The sequence below is a fragment of the Caloenas nicobarica genome, chromosome 7 (genome assembly GCF_036013445.1).
Source record: "Caloenas nicobarica isolate bCalNic1 chromosome 7, bCalNic1.hap1, whole genome shotgun sequence".
In the NCBI taxonomy this organism is placed as follows: Eukaryota; Metazoa; Chordata; class Aves; order Columbiformes; family Columbidae; genus Caloenas; species Caloenas nicobarica.
Window position 1 is genome coordinate 15,368,332 of NC_088251.1, and position 10,504 is coordinate 15,378,835.

Sequence of the window (10,504 nt, forward strand, 5' to 3'; positions counted from 1 at the left end):
ACGAGCAGGGCCATTTTCAACCAGATCATGTTGCTCAAAGTCCCATCCAGCCTGGCCTTGAATGTTTCCAGGGATGGAGTATCTACCACCACTTTGGGCAACGTGTGTCAGTGTTTCACCACATTCATCATAGAAAATTTCTTCCTTTTATCTACTCCGAATCTTCCCTCTTTTAGTTTGAAACCATTACCCCTTGTCCTATTGCTACAGGTGCTACTAAAAATCTGTCCCTGTCTTTCTTATAACCTCCCTTTAAGTATTGAAAGGATTACGCGTAGACGTGTGTGCCTACCTTGTGATGGACCACAGCTTTGAGGCCAACTAAGGGCAGGGAGAAACCCCAGCTTCAAAAGTGTTTTTCCCCCAACGTCCTAAAGGGTCCTTGCAAAAGCAGATTGCCTGGAAGATCCCCATGGCCAGGCTGGAGGCCAAATTAGAGGTAACAGCACCCATCCGAGCTCCTGGCAAGGGAGGGTCCCTGGCAGACCTCCCATATCACCTTCTTTTAAACATACATAACATTACTCTATCTGCAATATGTAAGTGGAAGTTAGGAAGTATCTTGTTCTGCAGAGGGACAGAGCAGAGAAGCTTGATTTAAAAACTGTTTAACCTGAAAGCCAAGATTTATACCTCAGCCTGCAAAGCCCAAAGGTGGGCTTGGACACCTCTGAGGTCCTCTGAGCATCAGCACCTCAGAGGCTTAGCCAGAGGGAGAGCACAGGCAAAGCAGTGCAGAGACACACAGAAACACCAAGCAGCCACGGACTAGACATGGCCAGTCCCTCCACATGCCAAAACGAGGCTCTGCCCTCTCTCCCAGGCACCTTCTGGAACAGCACAGCCTGAACCCAAAGACTTTTCAGCACAACGAAGTACAGGCAGGATGCAACTGTGCTGCCCACCCCAGGCTCTGCTCACTGAGCATCCTCAGGGTGTGCCAGCACTGGGGCTGGTGGCTGTCCCTGGGCAGGGCAGTGTCCCAGGGCCCCTTCACAGCCTCTCTCCTTCGGGGACTGGCCCTGTGTCCTCCCTGACAACTGCTCTCAGCATCCCCTCTTGCCTTTGTTCGTGTAAATTATGGCCTTTGCAACCAAGATGGGAACGAACAGCAGGTAAAGCTGATTTGTAAGGATGCCGAGGCAACACTGCTATTTAACTTTGTGACATTTTCTCCCCTCTAAATCCCCTTCAGTTCCTCATGGAGATAAATTACACTCTGCTGTGCCCAGAAAGCTGGATCCCTGCTGCTCAGCTGCTCACCCGCTGCCTCCATACCCTTTCCTAGTGAACTGAAACACCCCGCCCTGCCCCACACAGCAGAGCTTCAATAAGGACTGATGTGTCTGGGGAGCTGCCTGCCAGATTGGTTGCATTTCTGGACTGTGATTTGAAAGCAGAGATGTAGGGTGTGCTCTTCCCCCATTAATCCATAGGTTTTAATGCCAGAAAGCATCACTATATTCATTCAGGCTGCCCTCCTCTGCCCCTCTGCACCTCAAATCTCACACTGCCGCTGGAGAGGCAGTGACTTCTCATTTGCAATCTTCAAGTTTCAGAAACCACCCTCCCATTTCTCCTTGGGAAGAGGAAAGTCGTTAAAACAAGCAGTCCCTTTGCTACATTGCTTGTGGATCATCCCACTCCCAGATGGGATGTCTGTGCTGCAGCAGGGTTCGTTAGACTGGATTTGCATAGTCTGCGTTTATATTTGGTTTCTAGCTTTGGATGGCTTATTCCATTCCCAGGGGGTCTGATGCGTCTTTTGCTTTTGCAGGCTTTGGAGCTACACTAACTCAGTAACAACCTCAGAGAGCGCAAATGCTGAGGGGTAATTTATTAAATACAGCCAACATGAGTGATATTTCCCTGGGCGCTGATTTATCAGGAGCGGGAAGGGGAAGGAGCAGACAGCACAACCCCGCTATCTATACTCCGTTGCAAAGCATCAGCTATTTGGCACACACGTGACTCCTGTCCTTGTGTTCTGCTCCGCTCTGCTCTCCCACTAAGGCACAAATCCTAACCACTGCGCTCCCCATACTCCTGCTTTTAAGAACACAGAGGGAAAGTCTGTCATGCAAAACCCTGCATTTGCAGGCACAAGTGGAGGAATTTGTCCCGGACCCACCAACACCAGCACAGAGCATCACCCACAGCGCCCAGGCAGTGATTAAGGGGGCTGGCACAGAAGGGGTCCGTGTCAGCAATGCCTCCAGCCGGCTGGGTCCTGTGGGCCCTGCTCTGAGGGCCGATGCTGGCCCGGTGCCTGGCGAGGCCGGCAGTGGCACTGTTGGTGCAATGCATCCCTCCCTCCACGGTCCTCATCACCCTGCTCTTGGCTCAGAGCATCAGCCCTTAGGGACTCGGCTCCCCTCCCAGCAGCTCCGTAAGTCCTTGTCCCAGAGCCCTGACCCCAGCTGGAGCCACCAGTGCCAGATAATAATCAGGGAAGCGGGGAAATGAAGGCTGCAAGGTCACACACCCCACAGCAGTGTCTCCGCAGCCCTCCATCAATCCTGACAGACAGGTACACAGATCCTTCAGGGACAGGGACTGACACTCCCTGTGCCCTACTCCAGCGTGTCACTGCTCCTGCCTCAAGGACCATTTCCGAAACTCTGACTTGAACCCTTCTCACTGCAGATGAACCCCATCCCTGCCTGGTCACCACAGGGCAGAGACCAGACTGCTCCCTTGCCTGTGTTGGTCCCACTTCCCAGCCTCGTTCCCCGCAACGAGCCCCCAGCCCCAGGGGTGCAGCTGTCCCCAGGGCCTCTCTGCCTTGCAGGGGCAGGACCTGCTCAGCTCATGCTCCCAGCCCACATCTATGCTCTTGGTGATTCTCTCCCACCAAACACCTTCCTTGAGTGCCCAGGCAACAGCATCCTTTTTGTCAGCCCATTCCTCCTGTTCACCAAGCCCACTGTGAAATCTCAGCCTGTCCTTCAGCCCTCTTGCATCTCTCCCAGCCTGATGGCATCTGCAAATGCCATAAGCAGCTCATGTCCCATCACACAGACTGCTAATGGAAACACAGACAAGGCTCAGACCCCGGACTGACCCCTCTGCGCTCAGCACTGGGGGACAGAGCAGCTGCAACCTTTCATCCTATACTTTCATTGCATTTTTCAAGTCTTCTCAAGATTTCACCCAGCTGCTTGAACATAACTGAGTCCCGGCACAGGCTCGTGGGGAGCTGCCCAAGCAGGGACAGGCAGGGCAGAGCCCTTCCCAGTCCAGGGAGAGCTGGTCCACTCCAGCACCAGCATGGAGGGATGCTCAGCACATCTGCCGGGGCGAATGCACTCCTCCTACCAGATACCTGCAGGGTGTCGTGTCCAAAAAGGAGAGCTCCAAAAGCAGTTATGTGCTATTTGGGCTTATCTCAGAATAACTGCCCTTAGCCAAAGGGAACCCAGCCCTGAGCACGGCATTGGCCCCCAGAGCACGGGATGCTCTGTAAGCTTTTATGAGGTACTAAAGCAGGTTAGCATCACAATAAATTTTTAAGCGTTACAAACAGCATCGATTGTGCGAGTTATGGTGAGGATCTGGAAGGCTTTCTGCTCTTCCTAACTTCTCTCTGGGGTTTTCATGCCACAGCCATTAGCCGCTCGCACTCAGGGAGTGCTTTACACTCGTGCAGCATTGTCGCGTGTCACCTTCAGGTTAAAAATAAATAAATAACCTCGCTCAACCCCGATGTGAGAGAGAAAAGGCAGCAGTTCGTTTCTGTTTCATAAATGTGGAAACTGAGGCTCAGATTTACCTGGATAGCCTCAAAATTGGGCTTTTTTGTGCTGTGCTGACTGGCCGGGCAAGGAGGATGCCTGATCCCATGGCTCCTCTGCTTCCCATGGCAGGGGAGGCAGCCCAGCGCTCAGGCTTTGTCCTGCCACTCAGCAGATCGACGTCCAATCCACCCTGCATGTTCCTAGCAAATCCCCTTTGCTCATCCCCCCGTATCAACTCACAGCAGGGACAGGAGGACAAGTGCACCCAAATGGCTCAGTTACGGGTTGCCCGCTCAACCCCACACCAGCTGGGTCTCCTGGAGCATCCCATTTTAGAGCTGGAGCTTCCTCCCACCGAGAAATATCTGGAGCCTGGAGCTGGCATCTCTCCCACTCCTGGTGCCCAGGGCTGCTCCTCAGCTGCATCGCTTAAAAAATTAATCTTCCCATTTTTCTGATCTTTCTCCTCCTAGCAGCCTCTCTCCCCCATAGGACACTTGCCTCCACTATTTTGAGCAGCAAATGCATCCAAAATGCATGCCAGGAAAACAGCTACTCAGCACAGCTTCAGAAGCTGTATGTGACAGGGAGGCCTGAGATGGTCCTGGAGGGGACAACCTGGGACCGACCCTCCACCAATGCCACAGAGAGAGACTCTCCATCCCACCTCATTCCCTTCACGCTTCCAGCAGCACTTCAAACCTAATGACCAGGCTGCAAACCATCCCTTCTCACTGTCCACATTGCTAATTGCAGCTTGGGACCACAGCAGGAAAACCTCCGCTCGCCACTGCAGCCGTCCCTGGCTGTCTCCCGCGTGGGGACAGGAGACAGGGACCAGCTGCCAGACCTGACCTTGGCGGAAGACTGCTGGGGAGCAGTGATCTGGGTCTGACATCCCCTGGGACAGGGCCATTTGCTAACACACAACTGGTTTTTACTGTCTTTTAGAAAAACATCCACAGAAGCATCTCCTTGCCTTTCAGGTTTTATGAAAGGTTATTTTGGTAGCAATAAAGATAAAGCACATGTGTTCACAGCACTAAGTACCTCTGGAGTGGGCAGGGAACCATGAAGGGCTCAGATGCAAGACAAAGACACCTCCTGGGTTGCCCCCCTCGCTCTCTTGTGCATGCACACATGCACATGTGTACACATGCACATACACACACATGCACAAGCGCACACATGCACATGTCCTGTGCCAGTGCTCACCTCGCCTGCCCACATTAGCTCCCTGGGGAGCAAATTGGAGCAAGGATGGAGAAAAGGCCCCTCTCACCACAGGGTCATGTGTCATACACCCTTCCCTGGACAGGACACCCTTTCCCTGCCCACACCACCTCGGTAGTACCCTGAGTCCAATCTGTTCCCCTGGGCTGTGGGCTCTGCTCCCCCACAGGGGTCTCTTGAGTATCCTTTCCATTTCACAGCTGCCTCGCTCCTTTGCTGGCTGGAGGTTCAGCACGAAACAATGAAGCAGGGGAGCATGAAACTCAAAGCAAGTGCAGGTCCCGTAATGAGCCAGCTGACAGTTTCTGTGTGTGCGTGTGTGTGCATGGGGTGCTGTCCTGCACCAGCACCGCTGCCACCATGCCCAGCACACAGCTGCAGCAGCAACGGTGTTTGAAAGTGTACATGAGGGACCCACAATTATAGCCAGGAACAATTCCCCATCCTTTCTCCTAGTGAGGTGAGGAATTGCCAGCGGCACAATGCATCACCCCAAAGGAACAAAGTGGCAGCACATTTAAGGCAAAAATATCTATTTTAAAGGATGCAATAAAACAGAGACAGGGAAGGGTTTATAAGGAAGCAATTGCTGTGCAGGGTGAGAAGTGGTCACCAGAGGCCAATCCACCTGGCTTTATTACCTGTACCGGTGACTTTTCCCAAGCAGGGCACAATGGATCCTCTGCTATCAGCCTCTGCTCCAGTCAATACAAACACGACACAGTTTTTTAAACTAATATTTTTCCAGCATGCAATTCCATGGAGAGCAAGAACGCAGTGTTACCATGGCGATATATAGACAGCATCTGCCTTGGACGTAGCTGAAGGGAAAAATTGGAATAGAATTGCAAATTTCCTCTGTCCGCGAAGGCTCCCAAGGAAGCCACCGCAGCAGGCTGAGCGGGCTGCCTTCCCCAGCCAGCCCACATCCTCCTAGTGCCCAGCACTGGCTCTCCAGAGAGCCAAGGGCAGCAGGGCCAGCCGGGCACTGCCCTGGCTGGAAATCAGTCCTGCATCCCACCCCAGAGATCTGCAGAGCCTACGTGCTCCCTCACTGTCCCTGCAGCCAGCCTGCTCAGTTGCAATGCCAAACACTTGCCCAGGCACCCCAGGAAAGGGACAGGTTGACCCTCCCAAGGTACTTCCTAAGAATTAATGTTCCCCAAAGCACCAGCAGGAGACACAGAGCAACAACTAGTGTTGAATACACGAGCACTACTGCGATACACCAGCCTTGGTGCTGCAAGACATTTTGATCAACCAGCTAGAGGGAGACGCATGTGCATGAATTAAACACACGCTAAACAAGAGCTGGCTGCTGTAATTTTGGCAGAGGATGGTTAGGCAGTGCACGAGTGTGCCTCTGGTGTGGCTGCTCTGGCATCGAGCTCCTGTAGCCAAGGGCTGGAGCTCAGCACCCCTTCTTCACCCTGCCAAGAAGCTGGGTAGAAGGGCACGCAGACAGGGGAGACAGCAGAGCTGGCTGCAGTCTGGATGGGGCCCATTTCAGCACAGGCAAATCCCAAGTTGGGGAAACAAGGCAAATTGGAGCCACATGCAATGCTGAGGCCAGGGACCCTGGAATGGAGAAGAGGGAGCCAAGGGGTTGCAGCGATAGGGACCCCCAAACCCAGCTCTGCTGCCCCAATGTGAGGGGAGAGGGGCACAGCACAGCCGATAGCGAGACGGGTGTTGTTCAGCCCACCACAGTGGAGGCAAAATGGGTGAGTGGGACAATTCTCAGCTGTCAGCTGAAAACTTCAAAAGCATGGCGAGTGCAATACCATCCAGCTCAATTCATCTCCCACGAGCAAAGAGCTGGGCTGGAAGCAGCTACTTGACAGTGGCAAATTTGCACCGATCCTGTCAGCATGGGGAGAGTGACCCAGTGCCCCAATGCGACAGACTGCTCTTCAGAGGCACTTGAGGAGGGAAGGAGGGAAGGAAGGAAAGCGAGGAAACTGGGAAGGAAACGGTTCCCTTCTCCCACAGCTCTCTTCAGCATCTGAGACCTGAGGAACTCCCGGGAGCAGATAACACTGTGGTGCTGGAGAATTATCACCCTGTCCTGCCTACCATGCCTCCAGGACCTGCATTATCATGCTTGCCAGAGGCATAGGCAGGAGGACAGGCAGCCGTGCAAAGCACCCAGAGATTTTGCTGCTTCTTCCCTCGCTGCAGCATAAGCCTCTCCGCTCCATGCCTGATCCAGGCTGGGGGGATGCGGGCACCACTTGGTATTTACATCAGGTTGCAGACTAGAAGGCACTTAGGGAACAATGTGCTGTACTCTGGTGCAAGGAAAGAGGGGTTTGCTGTTCCCCTCACCCAGCTACAATTCATGCTCCATCCTATACACATCTCCAGCCCTTACCCTGCACCAACAGCACAGCACTGGGGAGACATCACAGGGGAAACCTTTGAGCAGAAAACAAGACAATTTCACCCCAGCCCATGATTCTCCAAAATTGCAGTGACTCTGCAAGGGAAATAATTCCCTCTTCTTCAAAGGAAAAGGGTGTTTTTCAAAAGCAATGGAGCTTAGACCTTGCCACAGGATGCTGCTGTCTGAATCCCTATGATGACTTTGGCAGTGTCAGCACGTGTGGCCACAGCAGCAGTGCTGCCCTGTCCTGGAGTTCAAAACCCTATCACCATGGGGCTCAGCCAGCTGGAAGGCTGGAAGAAGCCTCCAAACACCAAGCTGGGCTGCCCCGCAAGGCTGTGGACATGCAACAGGCAGGCAACATGACAGCAGGGACGTGGCTGCTCACTGGCACTGTGGGACACATGGTAAGCTCAGCATGCTGCATATCCTGGGGCTTGGGGAAAGAGCTGGGCAGTGGTAAGGGTCTGCTGGGTTCCCAAAGAAAGTCATCCCTTGGAGAGAGCAAGTCCCAAGCACAGACTCTGCTGCAGGCTCCCCTGCAGCTCCTTGCTCTGTCAAGGGGTGAGAAGTGGGAGATTGGGAGGTTGCAGCCTCTTTACAGGGAACTCAAACTCACAAACTCACAAGCTGTTACAGCAGGAAAATCACTGCTCAGTGATAGACCTGCTCTGCACAGACATCTTCAAGCACCTGCAAGGGTGTGCAACACAGCGGGAAGTAGTTATCCAGCAGACAACACCCCTGAGAGAGCAGCATGTCTAGCTCAACCCAGCCGGCAGATCCAGATGTATGACCAAACAGAAAACCCAACATCACTGAGTGGCAGCAGCCACAGAGGACAGGCTCAGTAGAGGCAGAACAGGAGACCGCAGAAGGACCTGCTCTCAGAGGGGCAGAGATGTCCTGTGGGACAGGAATGAGACACCCACCTGAGGGCATCCTCTGTCAGCCCACTCCAGCACCGTCTTGTCTGAGTGGTGCTGAACACCTGCTCAGTGGGTAGAGATGGGGGCTCGCTATCTGTGTTCCCTAACACCCTGCACCCGGGTGTGTGGAAAGCAGATGCTGTGGAGCCCACCGAGCACCCTGAGGGGCATAAAGGGCCGGTGCAGGCAGGAGCGGCTAAGCGCAAATCTTCCTCTCCATCCTGGGAAAGGGGGATTCTGTCTCAGAGCTCAAAAACCGGCTCTATGGGACTGCAGCTCACAGCAGGCTGGCTGCTGTGCTGGGTAATAATCATTTGTATGAGGATAATTACGGCAGGAGAAGGAAAACCCCACTAAAGCAGTGTCCCACAGAGCTCCCAGTGCTGCATGCTGGGTGCAGCCCTGGCAGCTGCCAGACTGCCTGCAGTCTCTGCCTGCGGGGCCTCTCCTCAGCTGCAGCCAAAGGAGACATTCACATCTCAGTAACCGGAGGCAGAGAGCAGCACAGGGGCAGGAGGAGCCCCATGTGTGTGGCTGTCCCGGGTCGCATGCTGCCCTGAGGAGGCGGCAGCCCGACACTGCCCTGCCTTGCATGGGGGATGTTGGGCAGCCTGGCTGCACCACTGGGGCTGGAGGGGGCTACTGTGCTAATAGGCTCTACCACAGTCCCTGGGATGTGACACCCCCTGCCCTTGAGTGGAGGGGAAAGACTGGGGACAGTTCAGCTCTCCTGCCAGGACTGGGGACCTGTCACCAGCAGCAGTTTGAACACATTCAGCTCACACGCCAGAGCAGGGACCCACTGCAGCTAGAGGACCCTGGAGCAGGAAGACCTGCCAACAGCAGAGGGGCACCCTGCTCAGGGGAGCTCAGTACACACTGTAGGACTCTTGCAGCTGGCTGAACCATGACTGTGCTCTATGGGAGAAAGCTTTCACTATGGGGTTCAGCTGGGAGACCCAGGGACTAGTCCCAGTACTCCCAGGGATTTGGCAGGGGCTGTGATGAGCAAGGAGATGCAGGGACAGCGGACTGGCAGGGCTAGGTGAGCTGTGCGCACAGCTGGATGTTGGTCACACCAGGAGGATCCCAAGCTGAGAGAGGGAGAAAGGTGCCTGATCCCCAGCATAACATCCCCAGGAGGGCTCACCAGGGACAAAGGGGTGCCGAGCATAGGTAGGGGCTCAGGGTGGTGGGGACCCACAGGCAACCCCTCCAGCTGTGTGGATGCCCCATGACGAGTCACAGCAGGAGCAGCCACACACCTGCCTGTGGGTTCCATGGGGTGTGCAGCCCCCCACGCACAGCCCATTCCGGGCTGCCCCAGTACAAATGCCCCCCCAGCGCAACCCACCCCCTTGGGCACAGCACTAATCCCAGCCCTGTTCCGTGTGCTTACTCACTGGCACACACAGGCGCGTGTACATGCAGCACCCCTTGCACACCCCTCCCACACACGCACCCCGCCCCAGCGGGCTCTTGTATACGCACCGTTCTCCACCTCAACAGGCTATTGCACCCACCTCACGGAGGGGATGATGCACATGCACCCACCCGATAGGCTCTTGCACACACAACCCTGGATGGGCACTTTTACACACACACAACTCCTCTGCTGAACAGGACGCGGCATATGTGCCCACCCCACCAGGTGGTTGCACAAGCACCCTTTGGGAAGGCTTTTGCACATGTTCCCCCACGCATTTGCACAAGTACTCCCCTTTACAGACATAAGCAACCCCCTTGGATAGGCACTTGCACATCCCACAGACAGGCCGTCGCACACACACCCCACGGACAGACTCTTGCACACGCATCCCCTGACGGGCTCCTGCACACGCTCCTGACAAGCTCTTAAACACGCATACCTCCCGCCGGGCACTTCCCGCACTCCTCACACGCTTTTGAACGCGCATCCCCCAGGACGAGCCCTTGCACCCCGACACGGGCCGTTGCACACCCGAGTGGCGGCCGCTCCCACCCGCGCCGCTCCGGACAAAGCCCGGCGGTACTCACAGGCGCTCGGTGCCGCGGGGGATGCTCTTGGGCACGGCGCGCAGGGCCATGCCGTGACAGTCCACCGTGGTGCCGCTGCAGGCGCAGAGCGGCGGGCAGGCGGCGGCGCGGCCCCGGCACAGCGCGGCGCACGCCAGCAGCCAGGCAGCGGCCCGCAGCCCCGCCGGGACCCCCGCCGCTCCCCCGGGGGTCGGGGCCGCCAT

The 10,504-nt window shown here is 55.5% G+C and overlaps 1 protein-coding gene across 1 annotated transcript in view; it reads right to left on the bottom strand.

The window, feature by feature from the left end:
* The window catches only part of SLIT1 (slit guidance ligand 1), a 61,182-nt gene extending 50,678 nt beyond the window's left edge, over positions 1 to 10,504 (bottom strand). Inside the window, exon 1 of the mRNA XM_065638558.1 lies at positions 10,302 to 10,504. Within this exon, the coding sequence (XP_065494630.1) occupies positions 10,302 to 10,504 (203 nt within the window). The remainder of the gene's footprint in view (positions 1 to 10,301) is intronic.